Source organism: Pogona vitticeps, chromosome 6 (genome assembly GCF_051106095.1).
Source record: "Pogona vitticeps strain Pit_001003342236 chromosome 6, PviZW2.1, whole genome shotgun sequence".
Taxonomy (NCBI): Eukaryota; Metazoa; Chordata; class Lepidosauria; order Squamata; family Agamidae; genus Pogona; species Pogona vitticeps.
In genome coordinates, this window is record NC_135788.1 from 85,856,050 (window position 1) to 85,877,488 (window position 21,439).

Consider the following 21,439-nt stretch of genomic DNA (forward strand, 5'->3'; position numbering starts at 1 on the left):
AGAGGCTCTCTTTCCGCTTGGAAGGCACCTCTCCGTGAATTCGTTCCTAAAAAGAGGGGCCGCCTCAAGCCGGCTGGGCCGCCCGGGATACTCCACCCGGGGGCGAAGAAGACCCCCGAGGCGCGGGCTCGGCAGTCCTTTTGGGAGGGGGCGGCGGCGGCGGCGGCGGCCCGGTCAGCAGGGCTCCCCCTGGCGACGGAGCGTGGGGGCGCATCGGCGGGCGCGCCAGGACCACAGGCGGCGACGGGGCTGTGGAGGGCGGAGCAGGGGGTGCGGCATAAGGAGCCGGAAAGCGGCGGCAGGAGCCGCTCGCTGCAAGGGAGAAGCCAGGCGAGCGGGCGAGCGGGCGGGCCGGCAGAGCGCGGCGATGCAGTCGCGGCGGGGCTCGTGAGTTGCACGTCCTCGGCCGGTCGCTCACTCCATCCATCCTTCGGGCAGGCGATCGCGCGGGCGTCATGGAGAACCAGCTGGCGCGCTGCAAGATCGTGGTGGTGGGCGACAGCCAGTGCGGCAAGACGGCGCTGCTGCACGTCTTCGCCAAGGACGCCTACCCCGAGGTAAGGGGAGGCTCGGGCGGCAGCCGGGAGGGAGGACGTCGGGGCAGGGCGCCCGACCGAGGGCTGGGGGAGGCAGTCCGGGGAGTTTCTCGAAGGAGGGACGGAGGGCGAGAGATGCCGGGGCACAGGCGAGAGGTGGGCTGGGTGGGATCTCCAAGGCTTGGGGCTGGGAAGGTCATCCTGGAGCCCGGGGAACGAGGTGCAGGGCCAGCAGCAGCGAGTGGCGCTGGAGGAGGAGAGTAGCAGGCTAGGTTCGCAGGCACCCCATGGGGAGCAGATGGGGGGGGGGGTGCAGCAGCTGTGGAAGACGGACTTGCCGCCCAGAGGTGTGAGGCTGAGCCCAGGTGGGAGTTGAGGAGTAGGCAAATCTGGAGCTGGTGTCCAGGAGGTAGCCTTCTTTAGGGGTGCAGTCAGAGCCTGGGGAGTAAGGGAATCCAAAAGTGATCCCATTTCCTCTATTTCTTTGGAGATCCAGACTTGGGTTGAGGGTAACAAGCAGGATTTGTGAGCCAGAGTTTAAAAAAAGGGGGGGGGAGAGTTGGGGGTGGGACATTAAGAGGCAGGGTGTTCGTGGAATGGGGGAGGCAGAAATAAGGGCCTTAGAAGATGAAACCCAGAGTCTCCCTCTGTGCATTGGGGAGGTGCAAACATACTTTCCGGTTGAGGTGACCAAATAGGATAGGGTGGGAATGAATTGGAAGGAGGGGTGAAGGAGGAGGTTCAGGCTATGGGGCCAGATTCCAACAGGAGGAAGCAAGAAGGAGAATCTAGGTTTCCAGGTAGACCTTGGATCTGCAGGTCAGGGATGTGAAGTAGAACATGAGAAGCAGGAAATGGGACGCAGGGTGCACAGCCTGCTTGCCTGCTTTGATGGTACAGCTTGTGCTGACAATTGAAAATCCACCACAGGAGTGTAATATGTACTGCCTAGGCTCAGCCTCTGGACAGAAGTTCCTGCAAGTACAGTACATACAGAGTACTCCTCATTTGCCATCAAGTAGAAGACAGGGGCAACAGACCTTGCATTAGGAGGAGCTGCAAAAACCAGAAATGCAGGCTTTAATACACCGAGAGTTGCTGGGTGCTGTTCTCATTGTGTGTTTGGCAGGAAGCAAAGGGCATCTTTGTGGGCTAATGATGGGTGGGTGGGGGGAAGAGTTATTTTCTTCTTTCCTAACTAGTGCTTGCACATCTGACTCTGGCACTATGCGCTCTTTTGCCTTCCCCCCTCCTGTTCCCTTGCAGAACTATGTCCCCACTGTGTTTGAGAACTACACAGCCAGTTTTGAGATTGACAAGCAACGCATTGAGCTTAATATGTGGGACACATCGGGTAAGTGGAAGGCAAGGGAGGGCTTGCACTGGGGAGGATCTGGGCTGTTAGTCTTGTTGCGTGTTTGGTCTGTTTTCACTCTGCCTCTGAACTGTGGGAGTGGAGAAGGGAGCTGTGCCTACTTTGGGGTGAATTCTGTTTTTCCATGTTAAGAAGTTTTGTGATTTGTTTCAGTTCACTGAATCCTCAGAATACTGTATGGGAAACAGATGAGTGAATATACGCATTTTGATTTTTGCTCCTCAGCCCCCCCCCCCAGCAGCAGTTACTGTTTTCCTTGTCTCTTTTTTCCTTGCCTTTACTTCAGCCTGCTTTGAAGTCATGCATTTCACCCTAAAATCTTTTTGCAATTGAGGATACCAAGTTAGGATGCCATGGACTTTGCAAGTATTTAGGGATCCTTTCTTATAACAGAGCATTAGTGAAACACTTGTTCAGTTGACTGATTGATTGATTTGAATTCGAGTCTGAGCTCCAGAAACTGATAACAGCCTTTGCGCTACATTTTCCAGCATTCTCTGTGCTCCTAGACAGGAGCAGTAGCCTGTGCTCAGTCTAGAGCCTTCCCTTCTTCTCACTAATCTCAAAAGCGTGAAGGGAAAATCATTCTGCATATGCTGTGCAATGCTCTCTTTTCTTACGGTTTCACTTTAATACATGAAACAACCTGATTCTGGGGCAAGAACTCTTGTAAACCCTGCTGGAAATTAAATACGTTGTTTTATATACTGGTTGTGATTGTTTGGTAGCAAGGGGAAGACATCAAAGTGATTTTTTTAGGGAATTTATTCCAGAACTGGGCCTTAACATTCAAAACAGTATGTGCTTAGCCCTGCCTCATAGTCTATGCCATATATTCTTTATATAAAAGACATCACTGCCTGCATTCCACCCTGAATACAGTTTGGTGCCCTTACTATTTGTGCTGCTCCTCTTAGTTACTGTTCCTTAGAAAGCTCCCAAAACAGGTCTGGTTTGGCTGAAATAGGGTGGAGCCTGCCAGTTTCATTAAGGCACCTCCACACCCCATAATTTAAGCACTGCTGTGATATCTACCACTCTGTGCCTTTGTGTCGGTTGCTTTATTTCCTGATTATCTTCGAGAGGTAATTCTGAGACTCAGGGTGAGGCCAGGAAAGAACAAAACACTAAGTGAGCCAGGGATCCATGTGAAGGCCTCTCCCCTGGGAGGTATGCAAGGAGAAGGGAAGTCCCATCTCTTATTTTCGTGACTGAAGACAAGGGAGTTCCCACCACCACTACCACCACCCCCTTTTTTTTGGCAGGGTTCCCGAGGCAGCTGTCTCAAGACTATGCCCTTGCTATGTTCCTGGTTGCCTTTATATGTTTTACTTGCTATTTCCCTTCTCCCTCTCCATCACTCACCTCCCCACCCCACATCATTCCTTGTGGTTTTCCTTATGTTAGATGGACTTTCTGCATGTGGGGCTTGGATGCTACAGAGCAGCACCAGTAGAGATGTTTGAAACGTTATCATGAGTGGAATCAAAGTTCCTGATTTGGGGGGGGAGGGGGGAAGGAGGAGCTTCCAAATGGCCAGTGCTCCCTGTTTCTGTCTCAGCTGCAGCTTTGCATGTTTTAACTTTGCACCATTGTGACTGGCACCGTCCCACCCTTCCCTTGGCACAGCATCTCTCATCGGCTTTGTTGGATTGTGTAAAGGGCTCTGTTGTGCGTGATGCAGCTGTGGCAAAATCCGCCGGTGGCTTCTTGGGAGGCTGCAGAAAAGCTCTTCTGTCTGGGGTAGAGAAAAGGGCATCTCTTCCTCTGGCTGTGGGAGGAGGAAGTGAGCAAACAGTTCTCTTGCTGTCGGAGGCCTGAATGGCACGCAAAACGATAACCAAGCTTTAGCATCTTCTAGCATAGGACCGAAAAGCAAGCGTTATCCAAAGCTGGAAACATTCAGTGGCAAATGTAGCTGAGAAGCGAGCAGCAGCCAAAGTCTTCGCAGTCTGGCTGAGCTTTTTGGTTTTTTTTTTTTAAAAAGGTCTATAGAAATGCTTAGTAATGATGATGGATTCAGCTCGACTTGCAATGAATGCATGGAGGATGGGTCTATCAAGGTCCAAGTGTTAATGATTAAACACATTTCTCAGACAGGGAGTAGGGGATAGCTTGGATAACCAGATGTTAGGAACCGAGCAACAGAGCATAGCGGTATCTGTCATGCCCCTCATGCAAGGCATCTGCCTGGCAACCATTTAGACAAAGACTGGGATGTGAACAGCTGCTCAAAAACTCATGCAAGGGGGTTTGTGCTGGTCTGGTGGAATTATTGACTGAACATCCAGGCGTGAACACACATCTGCACATGCCTGCCTGCTACGGCACACTGTGTTTTTGGAATTAATACAGCTTGGCACGCAGCATGGAAGGGGCTACTCATAATAAAAACAATGGGCTGGTTTATACAGAACAGTATGTCACAATTCTCGAGAACCCTGGCTTAGCAGGAAAGAGCCAGTGTGCTAGCACACATGGTTCAGTCACTCCCTTTTGGCTCTTTCTGCTAATAAGAAGAGCTAAGCCAACCAGGATGCTTCCATCTGAAGTTTGTTTAGTGTTATATCTGAATGTGGAAGCTCTGGTTTGGACATTGATTCCGGACAGAGGCATCCTGGTTTGTTTATTCACATCCAGTGGCAAGAGGATCACAGTGGGAGCTACTTTTTCCTGATAATGCAAAAGCATTCTGCATGTCTGCTTCCTTTGAACTGGACCAGTGTGGAAAACTCCTTTTCCTGTTGCTGATGCACAAACTAATGCACTACACCTGCACTTCTGATCAGGGTTTTGGGCTGAATAGGCTTTCCATTCAATCCAGCGAGGTAGCTGTAATGCTCTTGGCTTGTTGTGGCAGGAACCTCCCTGTAACCTAAACAGAGCTCCGATCTGATTAACAAGTCCAGGGTAATTGATCTGGAGCATATTTGAGCATGGAAACTGCTAGGTAGTCTGCTGTTTACAGCTCTTACTGCCTCATTGATGGTGCTTCTGGGGCTATTATTTGGGACAAGGGACAATTGGAAAATAATTGGTTGCTCTGCTTTTGGACTTACAGTAGTGGCTCTCATCTTCTGCAATTTAAAAAGTTTCCTAGATACACTGCTTTGTTGCAACTGTTCTAAGCCAACAGCAAGGTGTAATTGTGTACCTCTAGGGCAGTGATGGCAAACCCATGGCACGTCTGCCACAGCTGGCATGCAGAGCGCTCTCTGTGGGCACGTAAGCCATAAGTCGCCATTGAGAAATACTTACCCGTCCTCTGATCCCAGATTTTGGCACTCCCCTCTGCTGGTGCAGTGGTCCAGTGGAGGGGTGCAATGGCAGCCATTACCAGTCTAACCCAATGGGAGATTGGAGGACTGGTAAGTATTTCTCTGTTAATATTGCCCTAGGAGGGGAAAAAACCAAGCATTTAAACATTGCAGTGCAGGGGCAGGGTTTTTTTTCTAAACTAAAAACTCAGTATTCAGATTTAATTGCAGTGTTGGTACTTTGAAATAAATAAGTCGGTTACAAAATGGTTCACCATCACTGTTCTACGTAGATTATGTTGGTTCTGATAATTTTTTAACCCTTCAGTGCAAAGTGTTCCCTTCTCTAAACCATCTGTATTTTCATTTCCAAATAAAGTGTGGTGGATCTACATCCTACATAATTTTCTTTCAAGCCTGTAAATCCAGATAATATAAGAGATAGTTTGCTCCAAATTAACCAGAGAAAGGCCTGCTGGCGAGGCTCACTCTTCTGTTAGTACTCTGCTTTTTTCTGATTGTTTGCAGTCAAGATTTAGGGCTCATCTCAAGCTCAGTAATCTTGACAGTCTGAAGAGCCACTTGGTTCCCAATACAGTGGGGTCTTGACTTAAGAACGGCCCGAGTTAAGAACATTTTGACTTACAAACCACTCTCATAGGAAAATATTGACTTGACTTATATACTTAGATTTGAGTTACAAACTGAAAAAAACCCACCTGGGAGGCAGGGAAAGTGCAAAATTTGAACTTTTAGTTAACTGTTGGCCAGTGAAAAGGGTGCCTGTCTGCTTCCTCACTCACCCCAGCATTTAGAGAGTGGATTGGGAGACAGTCTTCAGACTGCCTGGTACTGCATTGCCTGGACTGTATTTTCCCTGCCTTCCCTGAACCTTTCTTGACCTAAGAAAAAAAGAAACAAAATATCCTCCTCTAGTGGTCGAAGGCGGAATAGCAGCTTCCCATTTAGTTTCTATGGACGGAAAAGAGCAGATACGGATCAAATGGTTCTCAATGCATTCCTATGGGAAATGCAGATTTGACCTGAGAACTTTTCGACCTGAGAACCGCCTTCCAATACGGATTAAGTTCTCAAGTCAAGACCCCACTGTAACTTGTTCCCAGAGCAGACAAGGCACTGAGAGGAGTCCCGTAGTGGAGCCCAGCTAGACTGTTACTTAAAGGATGCTCCTCTGGCCTTGGTCTTCAGAAACATTCTGTCCTGGCCCCACCACCATTCTTGGAAGAAGAAGGAGAAGCAGCAGCAGTAGTAGCAGCTTTTATTGCTTTTTCAATGACCTGACAATAGAGTCCACGGTTCTAGTATGCAGGCTGAAGGAGGGAGGAAGACGTCAGTCATCTCCAAACTAAAATTTGTCCATTTTATGTTTTGTTTGCAGTTTTTAGCCAATAGGTCTGGTCTGTTTGTCAACTTTCTCTCTTTAGTTTTCCCCCTCCCCACATTCCCCCTTAGACCAAATGAAGTACCTCCAAATGTATACTGTTTTTCATGTATTTTCCTTCCATACAGGTGAGAAGTACCATCTTTACTATCACACTGTTGTTTTTCCTGATATAGCCTTCAGGGCTCTCCTTCTCTAGAGACGCTTGTAAGCCCCATCCCCTTCAGAGGCAGAAATTTCATGATGGTTATGGACTCCTACAAAAGTGGTCCAGTGTCTTGAGTGATTTTCTTGGGCACTGCAGTTTCACCCAGCAGGTTTCCATTTCCAGCTGCCTCCTTCCAACACTGCATGCTGACGCTGAGTTGAGTTGCTTACATGTTCCTTTTTTGACATGCTGCCGGCTTGAATACAGAGATTAAATCCATATACCCCTCAAATAAGCTTTGGACTAACACATATCCGTCACACTCATGAGTAGAAGGCAGTCCTTTCTGATATGTGCAAGTTTGCTCTCTCTCTTGGGCCTAAAGTCTGAATAATGTGCTTCCATACTTTGGAGGTGGGGTAGCCATTTTATTCTACTGCAGCAAAAGCAACACAGAGTCTCGTGGCAACTCAAGTTTTATCTGACCTACAGCTTTATGGACTGCAGCCTCCTCCTCCAAATGCATGAAGTTACATATTTCCCAAGTAAGGCCTGCGTGGCATGCATCTGGTGTAATGGGCTGAATAAAACTTGTTAATCTTTGAGATGCCACAATTCTCTTTTTTGTTTATGCTTTGAACATGTGGAACTGTTCTCCTAAACTTGGGCATAACAATTTGGAAGTGTTGCATTTCAGGACACTCTCTCCTGAACTACTTCTCCCTTACATCGTGTCCAGTGCTTTCGTTTTGCATACACAGTCATTCCCAGGTGTACTGTCCCCACACTGATAATTGCTGATATACAAATACATGAATGAAGAATGGACCTGAGTGTGCTTTAAACTACTCCAGATGCTGATGTTCTCTATCCAGCCTGAAGCTTCCATTTTGTGCAAGTTCCTCATGAATACAATTACATCTCTGGGTTTCTGCAGGCCTGCAGCTGGGAGAGAGGGTTAGCATTGCCCCTGCTTGGCAAAAGGAAGAGGAGCATGCATGGGTGACATGAACACATCACTAGGCAGTTGTCATGAAGGGTGGAAAAGAAAGCCTTATAAGGCTGGCCCACCCCGGAGTGGACCTCTTTGGAACATCACCAGCCATGTGGTAAACATGAGGTATTGGGGTGCATGGGCACACCAGGTGGTTTGTCACCACTCACATGGGACGGAGGGCCCTGCCTTAGACTTCTATAGCAGTTTACTTGCAAATTCACTACAGGGCGGTGGGAGTAGACCAGCCTGTGGCAGGTTCCAGGGCAGAATTACAAGTTGCTGCCCATGTTCACTGGTTTCCTGGCTTTCTTCCCCCCTCCACTGTTCCCCCCCCCCTTTTTTAAAAAAATCTCCAGCTCTTCAATCCTACACTCTGGGTATTCAGGGATGGCATCGCTTTGTAAACAGATCACAACTCAGCAGGTATTGCTTAGGAAATGTTTTGTAGCAGTGAGCCCCACAGGGCACCTTCACAGTGATTAGGTCCCCTCCATGGGTAATGTGAATCATTGGCCCACTGAGACAGCCTCAGGTGATGACTAGCCTCAAATCCTGAGACTTAGGCAGGTAATAAACACGAGGGTGTCTCCCTGGAGGAGTCAGTCTGGGCCATGATGGAAAGGTACAGAAGCACCCTGGGGCTAGGGGTACCTTTGGTCTGGTCTGGGGAGGGTTGTGCAAGTCCTCCATCTGAGGCTCCACCATAGCTCAGGGGATTTCACTGTGAATAGTTCAATTAATCTGTGGCCCAGTATGAAACCCATTATTGTCTCTCACCTGCTTCTTTGCAGGTTGGGGAGCAAATTTCCACACCCAAATAATTTGCTTTCCTGGTAAGCATGCAAATGACAAGTGCACAAGCCAAGACATCCCTCTTAGAATTGTTCTCTGGAGCAGGGATAGGAATTCAGAGAGGTCTAGGGGTGGTGTGCATATAGCCACTCTGGGAAGGTTGCAACTTCCCCTAGAGCTCCTGCCCCTGAAATATTTTAATTCATTTTTTAAAACTGAAAAAGCTTCTTTGTACCCTTCACGGATTGCTGCCTTGTCATGGCGAAGGGGCTTGAGTAATTCAGAGAAGCTATGGGCTATGCCATGCAGGGACACCCAAGACGGACAGGTCATAGTGGAGAGTTCTGACTAAACGTAATCCACCTGGAGCAGGAACTGGCAAGCCACTCCAGTATCTTTGCCAAGAAAACCCCATGAACAGAAACAAAAGGCTAAAAGATATGACACTGGAAGATGAGCCTCTCAGGTCGGAAAGCGTACAACATGCTACTGAGGAAGAGTGGAGGACAAGGACAAGTAGCTCCAGTGTTAATGAAGTGGTTGGGCCAAAGCCGAAAGGACGCTCAGCTGCGGACGCGCCTGGAAGTGAAAGGAAAGTCTAATGGTCCAAAGAAAAATACTTCATAGGAAGCTAGAATGTAAGATCTATGAACCTTGGTAAGCTGGATGTGGTCAAACAGGAGATGGCAAGAATAAACATTGACATCCTGGGTGTCAGTGAACTAAAATGGACGGGAATGGGCGAATTCAATTCAGATGATTATCACATCTACTATTGTGGCCAAGAATCCCATAGAAGAAATGGAACAGCCCTGATAGTCAACAAAAGAATGGGAAAAGCTATACTGGGATATAATCTCAAAAATGATAGAATGATTTCAATACAAATCCAGAGCAGACCTTTCAACATCACAGTAATCCAAATTTATGCACCAACCACCAATGCTGAAGAGCCTGAAATTGACCAATTCTATGAAGACTTACAACACCTTCTAGAACTGACACCAAAGAAATATGTTATTCTCATTATAGGGGATTGGAATGCTAGAGTAGGGAGTCAGGAGATAAAAGGAACAATAGGTAAGTTTGGCCTTGGAGTTCAAAACAAAGCAGGGCAAAGGCTAATAGAGTTTGTCAAGAGAACAAGCTGGTCATCACAAACACTCTTTTCCAACAACACATGAGGCGACTTTACACATGGACATCACCAGATGGGCAATACCAAAATCAGATTGATTATGTTCTCTGCAGCCAAAGATGGAGAAGCTCTATACAGTCAGCAAAATCAAGACCTGGAGCTGATTGTGGCTCTGATCATCAGCTTCTTATAGCAAAACTCTATCTTAAATTGAAGAAAGTAGGAAAAACCACTGGGCTAGTCAAGTATAATCTAAACCAAATCCCTTATGAATACACAGTGGAAGTGAAGAACAGATTTAAGGAACTAATTTTGGTGGACAGAGTGCCTGAAGAACTATGGATGGAGGCTTGTAACATTGTACAGGACGCAGCAACAAAAACCATCCCAAAGAAAAGGAAATGCAAGAAAGCAAAGTGGCTGCCCAACGAGGCCTTACAAATAGCAGAGAAGGGAAACAAAATGCAAGGGAGATAGGGAAAGTTACAGAAAATTGAATGCAGACTTCCAAAGAATAGCAAGCAGAAACAAGAGGGCCTTCTTAAATGAACAGTGCAAAGAAATAGAGGAAAATAATAGAAAGGGAAAATCAGAGATCTGTTCAAAAAATTGAAGATATTAAAGGAACCTCTTGTGCAAAGATGGACATGATAAAGGACAAAATGTTAGGGACCTAACAGAAGCAGAAGACAGAAGAGGTGGCGAGAATACATAGAGGAATTATACCAGAAAGATCTGGATGTCCGGGACAATCCAGATATTGGATTGCTGATCTTGAGCCAGACATCCTGGAGAGTGAAGTCAAGTGAGCCTTAGAAAGCATAGCTAACACGGCCAGGGATCCTTGGACAGTGTCATCAAAGCTACCAACATGAATTTGACCAGACTCCGGGAGGCAATGGAAGACAGGAGGGCCTGGCGTGCTTTGGTCCATGGGGTCACAAAGATTCGGACATGACTTAACGACTAAACAACAACAACAATTACCCTTTAGTGTCAATTTAAGAGAGGGATTATATGGGGGGTCCCAGATGGGGGCAAAATACTGCAGAATTTCTCACCACATCTCCATTAGGGTAGAAGCATACTTTTGGAGGGGGAAAAATACTTTTAAGAAATTGGGGTGGGGGGCAAGGATTTGGAGGGACAACCTTTGGTTTGAGAAGGCATGCAGTCGGTGGACTGCACCTTGCTCATTCCTGGTCTATAGACTTTGATTATTGCTGTCAGTCGGTTATTTACATTACATAGTGCCAGAAGGCCTTCTGTGTGAAAAAAAGAAGTGAAGGTAGGATGGAAGTGATCAAGGTTAATGCCTGCTTCCCTCTCCCCAAACCCAGCAAATAATTTTGAACCCTTCCCCTGGAAAAGCACTGTAATACCTTCCCCCAGCAATTCCATTGTGAGAGCAACGACAGATCTGAGAGGCAGCTTTTTATTATAGGTGTAGAATATAAAACCCACTTCATAATAACAAGCCATACAGGAACAGCTGAGATGCTGTTAAAGTACAAGTCTGCCATTTAATAACTGTTCTGCTTTCCCATGTAGGTTTTACGAAAATAATTGGAACACTTTTCCGAGTTATGAGTGTGGCAACTTCCACCAACTTTTTCGGTAAGGTGGCTGTTGTGCTGTGCCCATGCTGTTGACGAGGACTCATTACAGAGAGAACAGAGGCCCCCCTCTCTTGTGATAGCTTCACTGATTATCAGTCCCTTCGTGGGTACAATTCAAAGTGATAATTGTGGCCTGAGAAGCCCTATATCAATTCCATCCAAGCCATGAAGGACCCTTATCACTTCATACGAACCTGATCAGATTTTAAATCTTCAGGCAAGGGCCTTCTCTTTTCCTCACAGGCACATTTCTTGACAACATGAAAAAAGCATCTTCTTGAGGGCTGCTCCCAGGTTGCAGAGCTCCCTAGGCTAGGCTGGCCACTTGTGTTTTGTCTACTGTGGACCAACAAAGACCCTTTTATTCAGGCTTAATCATTTGGAAACAGACTGATTGTTGAGGAAGAAGCTTTTAATAGGCCGTGCTGCACTTCACAACATCTCATATTCAAATTGTTTTAATTTGATTGTTTTAATACAGGGATCTGTTTTTAAAAAATATAGTGTATTCAGCTTAATTTTTATCTGCTTCTAATCCTATTTTGAGCCACCTTGGATCCTAATCCAGTATTGAGAGAAAAGACGGAAATAAAGAAGTTAAATGTGCTCTTTCATCATCAAGAGGGGTAATTCTTGCAAGTATTCCTGTCACCGAATGTGTGTTCCTGCTCTCACAGAGGAGACCTAGCACTACAAGGTCTGGTTTTTCAGTGGTCACACCCATTTTTTGGAACCCTCTTTATTGTTTCAGCCAAGCCAGGCCTATCCCTGATTCCTTACTTCTCTTCTTCTCCACCCAATTTTCAGAAGTTTCACTATTTCCTACAGTATTTATTTATTTGTTTCTCCCAATGCAAAGACCCAAGGCAGCTTAAAAATGAAATAAAATTAAAAAGCAGAAGGCTACATTATTACAATGCAATTCAAATAATAAAAATAATAGTAGCAATACTAATAATAATGGACCACTAACTTGAAAATGATTAAGAACATTTCAAAAACACATTGGAAAGAGATGGTGGGTTGTTGTTTTTTAAACAGCAGAGCGTTCCCCTCTGTTCATATCTTTTATATACATTTCTTATGATTATGATGTTTAATATTTTGTACTATTGGAATTGTATTAGTTAATATGTAAGCTACTTTGTGTATTTTTAAACTGAAACTGGAGAGAAAACATTAAAATAATTGTCCCCGCTGTCACTAATAAAATATGCACGGACGTATTGAGGATCACATTATTCCATGTTCGCTGTTTGACTCCAAATGTGACTGTGTGAAGCAGGATCTGTGGTTCACCATTGACAAAAGAACATCTGCTCAGCTTGTGTCCCGTGGCAGCCTTTCTCATTTCCTCTGTCAATAAAAACTGGAGTATGGGTGTCGTGCTAATTAAATTGCATAGAAGAAGTATTGCTCTAACTGCTGAAAGAAGAGATTTCAATATGTTGTGTCTTCTGCTTGTGTGGTATGACCAGCATCCTGAAATTATATTTTGTCACATAACATACAGCTTGGAAAATGTGTTCAGTAACACAAGGATGAACATTGTTTGGCACGTCCTGCAGCTTTTTGGCAGTATCCACACTGATTTTAAAGCTCAAAGTTGAGCTTTGGAAATTTCTTTCGATGACGGGGTCCAGAACTCCCCACCAAGCATGGTCACGGGTTGAAATGGGATGAGAATTTCGGTTGTAGTTCAAAAAAGAGGTATGTTTTCCAAGCTGTGGCAAGAAGGAAAGAAAATATAATATGCTGGACTGTTGACTGTAGGAGACAGACTTTTTGGATGGGTGGGTGTTATGTATTGTCAAACTGGAACAGATTTATTGTGACTCTAATAGGGCTTTCAAGATAAAAGAGGTATTTATGGAGTGGTTTAAGCAGGTCCACACCATCCACCCAAAATGAGTTTCCATGACTAACAGGGATTCAAACTGAGATCTCTGGAGTCCTAGTCCATTACTCTATCTACTACACCAGATTGGGTATTCCCATTTTGATAATGAGGGTTTACTATTAGGGTGAGTCTAGGACAGTGATGACGAACCATTTTGAGCCCGAGTGCTCAAATTGCAACACAAAACTGACTTATTTATTTCAAAGTGCCAACACTGCAATTAAACCGGAATACTGAGTTTTCAGTTTAGAAAAAAACTGAAGGTTTAAGTGCTTGGTTTTTTTCCCCCTACGGGTGGTATTAACAGATAAATACTTACCAGTCCTCCAAGCCATCAGGTTAGACTGATAATGGCCACCGTTGCAACCCTCCACTGGACCACTGGACCAGCAGAGGGGAGTGCAAAATCCGGGATCGGAGGACGGATAAGTATTTCTCAATGGCAACTTATGGCTGGCATGGCCACAGAAAGGGCTCTCCATGCCAGCTGTGGCATACGTGCGATAGGTTCACCATCACTGATCTAGAACTATTTCAGGATTCAAAACTCCTTGGTACAGGACATGAGGCCGTCGTGTATTTAAACAATGCTTTGAGTAAAACTGAGTGCTGATGTATTTTCATGGACGGTCGCTCAACCATGGAGCTGTATAGCAGTGGTTCTTAACGTGGGCAATAATGCCCCCCAGGGGGCGATTTCATTTTTCAGGGGGGCGGTAAAACGAAAAGGGGCGGTGTGGGGGCGAAAGAACAGAAGGGGGGCAGTAGGGGGGCACTGGAGTGAGCCAAACCTGTGAAGGCGACTGCAGCCGCAGTGCTGGCAGTAGATCCGCTGCTGCTGCTGCCGCCAGATGATCCAGCTCTTTCTACCTGCCACATCTCGCCTTTCTCCTTCAGGGCAGAACTGAGTGTGGATCGGGTGGAAGGAAAGGGTCTCTTGGGTCCTCATCCTCGCCCCGTGAACCGCTGCCTCGCACCCGGGTGGGGAGGGAGACTAGGTAGGTAGGTAGGTAGGCAGGTAGGTAAGATATCATCACCTCAGGGAGGGTGGCGATGATAACTTCCTCAATGGCTCAAGGGGGCGTTTCTTTTTAAAAGGTTAAGAACCACTGCTGTATAGTATGAGGCAGCATCGAGTAAACTTTTAAAAGTATTGCACTGGTGTGTTAAATGAGGATCTGAAAACCAATGTCAGTCTTACCTGCTACAGCAGGGGTTGAAGGAGGGACCTACATTTAAGGAATAAATGAAAAAATACTTGGTGAGACCCAAATGACTGGGCAATGTTGGAAGAGACAGATAAGCACCTGAGGAACCTAGGATGCAATCTTATACTGAATCAGGGACTGTTGGTCCACCTAGCACAGAACGAATTACACTACCTGACATTGGCTTTGCAGTATTTGAGACAGGATTTTCCTACCCAGCCTGGAAATCCTGGTTGTTGAACCTGCAACCATCTGTGAGCAAAGCACTAAGCTATGCTCTTACCCTACCTTCTACCTTAGGACTGTGTCCTGTGTCCGTAAAGTAAGTAAATGTAGTTAAATTTGTTTGGACTGGGGATTGATTGGCACCTAACGACTAAAAAACAACAACAAAAATCATGGAGGAGGAATTTTAAGGAAGACTAGAGATTTAAAATTTCTGGAAGGGATGAAGTCAGGAAGTAGAATTGTTTCCCTGACAGGGTTTTGTAAGGAAAAACCTGAACATTTTCAGGGAAACAGAAGCGTACGCAACACTGACTTTGTTACCAATTCTGACTGTATCTTACTGCAGTAACAATACAAAATGCTTTATGTATAAATTATTAAATTATACCACTTTGTGTATTCAAATTGTAAAGAACAATTTTATTTATTTAAATAAAATATTGACTTCTTGGTTAAAAACTTTCCTAAGGCAGTTTATGTAAAACAATCCTACATGAGTTTACTCTTCTATTTAGTAGGAAGTGTTCAGAGGACTGAGGCTTAAAAATATAAAGGAAGTGCACTGCGACTTTAGGCATGTCTGCTAAGATGTAAGCCCCATCCAGATCACTGGGGCTTACCTCTAAGAAAGTGGATATAGGTTTACAGCCCAATGAGATATGCTACATGCATGACTGCATTGAAAGTGTCTGCTTTTATATGTGTGTATGTGTCCACTGACATGAATTGATAACACTGTTTCCCTTAGATATGAACTAATAATGCTGTGCTTCCCCTGTTTTGGTTTCTTTATTAGTTTAATTTGTGGAGGGTACCAGGAAAAGTGGAATGGGTATTCTTTATCTTTTGCCAGGCTGATTGTTTGCATCTGTCCCAGAGAAAATTCTGTGATCTTCCAAAACAGGTCCACTTTCAAGGCCAATTGTAAAGCCCTTAATTTGTGTTCATTCCCACCTTCTTTTTCAAGCACTCTGCAAGCTGCTGGCTTAGTCAGAGATAAAAAAAAATGCAGGGCTCTTGTTTTTCTTGGTGCCCTTCAAAGCCTGGTGAAGAAACTCAGGCAGCGGAAACAGCTTTATTGATTTCCTCCCCTTCTTCCTCTGTCCCCAGAGAATGTATATGGCTGCTGAAATTGCTTAGATAAGGTCTGTGCTGATGGATGGATGCAAATCATAGTGTGTGCAGAACAGAGGGAGGGGATGCCATTTCTCTTAGAAGGAGCAATGATCCTGAAAAAGACTTCATTGGGGTAGGGGTGGGGATGAGAGGGTCATAAAGAGTGAGAGCAAACCTTTCGGTGATATTTCTCAGGCAGAAGGTCCCAGAGGAGGGTTGGATTTGTTGCTCTACAAACCCATTTAGAGTCTGAAAATGGAAATATGTGAGGAGGGATGACAGAGTGTCTGAGGATGTATGGAATGTTGTGCTTTCTCAGCCAGAGACCAACAAACCAGCCCTGCTAAAGCAGCCAGCATTTGAATAAGTACCGTTTCAGGTTTAATTTCAGGTACAGTACTTCGGTGTTTCGTGTTTTAGAAATTAAGTCGTAGCCCAAAAATAAAATCAGCAACCATATTGGGGCTTTAAAAAGAAGTATAGCTCTTAAACAATAAGATAAAATTGTATGGAGCCAATAAAACCACTGCCTTTTGGTGTCCTGAATGGGAACTTGCAGGACTTCAGTGGTGCATGAAGACTGTCTGAGCTACTCACAGTGAAGGAAACCGACTTGGCGTGTGGTCAGAGGTGCTGTATCATTACTTCCTCCATTCTTTTCTTTGTGTACTTACCTTTTGAGCCCATTGTTTCTTCAAGGAACTGTAGACTGTGTACAGTACCTGGTTCTTCCTTTAATACAAAAATCTCATGAGGTGACTTTGGCTGAGGGAGAGTGACCAGTCCAGTGTGAACATCAGGATTGAGCAATGATTTGTACTTGCATCTTCCAGTTCTAGTTCAACACTCTATGACAGGGGTGGGAAACTTGCAAAATAATACGGTTTCTGCCCCCATCTTGTACCCCACACCGTGCCCACTGCTGCAGTGCAGAATCATCTCTGCCCTTTCCCTTGTCTCCTCTTCCCTTCCTTTCAGTTTAGGAAAGGAAGAGGACACGCTGTGCTGCTATTTCCCAGGGCTCTGTAGTACAGGAGGGTGAGCTAGCACCCTCTGAAGCTAGCAGGACATCCAGTGGCAGCATAGCAGCAAAAATTGGCTTCCTCGGGGTCTGCCTGTAGGAGCTCTCCCTGGGCTGTGGTGGTTGCAGGGTTCTAAGAGTTGCAGTATCAATAAAAATAAAATCTCCAAACTCTAACTTGCACAGAAAAAAAAATGACCAGACTTGAACGTTGACTTGGATTGAGAATATTAGAGCACAGCCTTGCTTAGGGATTTGCATAAGTAGAAAGAATGGTGATGAGTCTACTGTCTGGACAGACAGATGTCAGCAGATGTCGTTCCATTTTGGGAATCTTTACTGGGGTGAAGGTGGTACAGTATTAGCATGGATTGTGTCCAACTTGCTTTTGCCCTGTTTTGCCTTTTAAAGTGTGGTATTTCAGACTCTGATAAGGTGAAGTAGTAACAGTAGAAGACCTCAATAGAGAATGCACGGAGTGCCTTGCACCACTTAATAATCATAGTCAATTTTTGGTTCTGGGACTAGGTGAAGGAAGGTAAGAAGCATGGTTCCCAAGCAAGCTTGACCTCTCTCCAGGACCCCTCTCATGGGAAATTAGGCACTGAGTAAAGCTTTATTTAGAAAGGCATCCTGTATCCTTTTTTAAAAACTCCAAACATGGAGAAGAGACTTCAGGCTGTGGGAATTCTTCCTTGCCACCCAGCCCTCCCTCAGTCATGCAGCAAGACTTTGACTGGAGTGTGGGAACCTGCAGCCCCTGATAAAGGATCCCCTGCTTTGGGAAGGGGGAACATAAAGAATGTTGAGGAATGCTGATGAGATTAAGAAGACAAATAGATGAGGGGGCGGGGTTGAAAGAAGGTTGTGTGTCTGTAGTGGTTGCCTCACTCCCCAGCTTTCATTCTAGGTGGTAGTACCACCACTATCCTGAGAAAAAGGAATGGAAAGGGGTTTTGTTTTCCTACATGCCACATGTTGTAAAGACTAAAACGAAAGCACAATCTTTCACTGAGGCTGTGGAGTCTGCATGCAATTTGTATCTGCAAAATAGGGTTATAGGTAGTACAGGATTTAGATACAAGTTAAAATAAGCAGTAAAGTAGGGGACGTGGTGGCGCTGTGGGTTAAACCGCAGAAGCCTCCGTGTTGCAGGGTCAGGACCAGCAGTCGTAAGATCGAATCCACACGACAGACTGAGCTCCCGTCGCTTGTCCCAGCTCCTGCCAACCTAGCAGTTTGAAATCATGTAAATGTGAGTAGATAAATAGGTACCACCACGGTGGGAAGGTAACGATGTTCCGTGTCTAGTCATGCTGGCCACATGACCACGGAAACTGTTTTCGGACAAACGCTGGCTCTATGGCTTGGAAACGGGAATGAGCACCACGCCCTAGAGTCGGACATGACCAGACTAAATATCAAGGGGTACCTTTACGTAAAGTAAGCTACTGTTTAAGGTCCTTGATTATTTTGTAATGTGTTAATGATCCTAATAGAGTGTTCATAGAGATATTTAAGGTGTGGTTTTACCAGTTCCATACCCTCAGTGAGTTTCCATGGTTCAGTGGGGATTCGAACTCAGGCGTCCTGACTCAGTCTGTCACTCTATCCGCTACACCACGCTGAGTATCTCTCAGATTATGAGGGCCCTGGAAATACCAAAGTAAAATAAAATGCATACTTCATGTTTTACGTAATCCACCTTTTTAGAAAGAAACACAGTGGGGTCTCTTAAACTTGGTGTAGTGTAGGGTCTTAGCCCTGGTTGTGGAGTGAGCTGGGCCCATATATTCTCCATCCATCTGTTTTTTCTTTCCTTGTCCTTCCTGTGTGTGTGTGGCGGGAGGGGGGGATCTCCTGTGAAAGAAAACTGGTTTGTCAAATACCAAAGCAATGCTTTCTTTTTATTGTGTATTATCTGGGGAAAAACAGTGTCTTAGTGGTTGAATTAAGTAAACAAAACAATGACTGTTAGCAAATAGTATAGACACAGGTTATTTTTTTAGAGATAACAAAAATTCTGCAGTGGGTTTTGATTCTGAAGATGTCTAATCAACAGTTTGCTTTGGTGACAAAGAACCTGTAATCCAAAATGTAGCTGGCAGTGTGGTGTGTGTCCAAATAGCAGTGGGGGCTCTTTTGGATTGTTTTACTCGGAGACAAATGGCTATCCACCCTATTAAAAATTTGCATGTGGTGTTGCCATGACATCACTAAGGGAACCCAGGAATGGTTGCTAGAGCAAAACCCACCAGATTATGGTTGCTGGAGAAAATACTATTGATCCAGCCACAATGCATCCTCTGTTGATACTATTGGGGGCCCTAGGTGTATCCTTGTGCCTCTATCAGATGTCTGGCTAGTACACCAAGAGGTGACGTTTTCCAACCTCTACATCATCATGTTGGGAAAATCATACTTGTTGATTTCTCTCTGTTAAGCAATTGATAAAGGCACAACATTTCTGTCGGTATTTAAAGGTTGTTTCTTTGCTGTCCCCTGGACATGAGTTTACCAGCTGCCTCTTAAATAAGGCACAGTGTGGGAACAGTCTTTTCACCCTCTTGTTGATGGCTAGTTATGAAACGGCTCCCATAATCACACATCATAAAATGGCAGGTGCTGAATTCAGCATTCAGGACTGCAGAAGTGAGATTATCCGTCACCACGAGTCCTTTGTCCATCTAACAAGCCTATTCAGACCAGGAGGAAGTGAAAACAATATGGCGAATATATCAGGGGTCTCCTACCAACTCTCCTCAGACTGAAGAAGCTACTTGGATGTGTAGTGAAATGTTTCAGCCTGATAAGAAAGAAGCCCAGTTGCCATAACTCAGCTCCCAGATAACATCAGCTGGATGACTGAGAATCTTCACAGATATCAGGAACTCTTACTTTTTACAGATTTTGAAATAATAAGTTTATGGCCCATATGACTGCAGAGAAAAGTTTGAAAACAGAAGGAGAGCAGGCAGGGAGAATAGTTTGCTGGTCCCCAGAGGTTTGCCTTTCCATGGGGCTAGCACAAGAAACATTAATTGGGCAGAGTATAGGCTTCAATTCCCAGTGTGGTGTAGTGGATAAAGTGACAGATCAGGACTCTGGTAAATAGGGTTCAAATCCCCATTTGGCTACGGAAACCTATGGGGGAGGGTGGAACTGGTAAAACCACTCCTTAATTATCTCACTTACCTTGAAAACCCTGTTAACGTTGCTGTAAGTTGGTTCTGACTTGATGTCACAGAACAACAGGCTTCATATGAATGAGGTATTTAAGCTGATGTTGAGGCAAGCAGTTTTCCCTAAATATATTGCCTCAGGAATGGTGAGAAATCTATTCTTAGTATGATTGTAGCCTCAGAGATTATTTTCCTTGAAAGTGAGCAAGAAAATTGTGTCTCCTCTAGGCGATCTGCACAGTACCCAAAACTAGTGGGATTATTTTGGCACCAGAGATAAAAAGGTTGATGAAGGCCTCTCACTGTCACTGGCAGTAAAAACACAACAACAATAAATGAAACATCAGTTTACTAACAGTTCATGGTACCCAAAATCAATTGTCTAAGGTCCTGTTTCTTAGCCTAATGATAAGGCTGGCTGTTGGATAGCACAAAATTTATTCTGGAATTCACATACACAATTTCTTATTTCATGATACACATATTAGCATGGAGTGAACATGCAAAAGTAAAGCACTAAACCTTATTTTAAGATGTAAATTTTCCTGTTTCTCGTTTGTGTGTCCCGAGGACACTGATTGCTAACATGTTTTGTGCAGAACTGATACATTTGGCTGAAGAGCATAAATGGTCTACCGGAATGGAGCAGCTGTCTAGTCATGAAGGTGAAGCGCCATTTTTTCCCCAGTACAAAGCAATATAAATATCAGTTCCTTACTTATCCTGCTTGTGCAGCTTTCTGCCAGAAAAGGACATGCTGAACTGGTTTTGGCCTAAGAAAAAACTGGGAGTTGATTGTTAAAAGTAATGATCTGCTGACTTCTTAAATACATCTGCTCTTTGGTAGATGGTTCAGCCTGACTGGTTTTTGTACAGTACTTCCTTGATCTCAAGCCACCCCATGAAACCTCTGCAGGGATCTTGATAAGAATGAGGGGAGGAAGGGGCACAGTGTTGGAGAGCAGTCCCTGAATGGAAACATTGTGTTGTTTCAAGAGAAGCAAAACACTTTGAACATGTCTTATTTTCTGCACTTCAAGGATTGGTTTCAGGAGAGAACAATTCAAGGCCTAAATCCAGTTGCTCATTCCAACCAGAGCAGACTCTCTGAATCAACAGTATGTGCAGATACGATGCTACATAGTAAGGCAACTCGTATGTTGCCTTACTATGTAGGAAGTGACTCAGCAAGATATTGTAGCTGGGACTAGTAGGATTTCAGTTTTGTGACAGGCTCATTAGAGTTACCCAGTTCGATTGTAAGCAATGTAGTTCCAATGAACCAGCTGCTCTTGTGAAAAACTAGTTCTGGTAGGAGGAAGAACTGACAGGGTTCATTTTTTGAGGGGATGAATGGAGACGTGTGGGAAAAGATCCAAAATTAGGGAATTCTGAAATGTGGTTTTGATTTAACAACTACAAAAAGTGTTTCTATGAAAATCCAACTTTTGCCTCATGAGCATTTGCCTGGGCAGTCTGGTTCTGGTTCTGTGCATTCTACTTTTCTCACTGCCACAGTG

General features: G+C 44.9%; 1 protein-coding gene across 1 annotated transcript in view; it reads left to right on the forward strand.

The window, feature by feature from the left end:
* Window positions 1-275: 275 nt before the first annotated feature.
* Window positions 276-21,439, forward strand: part of RND2 (Rho family GTPase 2) — a 33,668-nt gene continuing 12,504 nt past the window's right edge. The window contains exons 1-2 of the mRNA XM_020796111.3: window positions 276-557; window positions 1,803-1,890. Coding sequence (XP_020651770.1) covers window positions 456-557; window positions 1,803-1,890 — 190 coding nt within the window. The 5' untranslated portion in view covers window positions 276-455. The remainder of the gene's footprint in view (window positions 558-1,802; window positions 1,891-21,439) is intronic.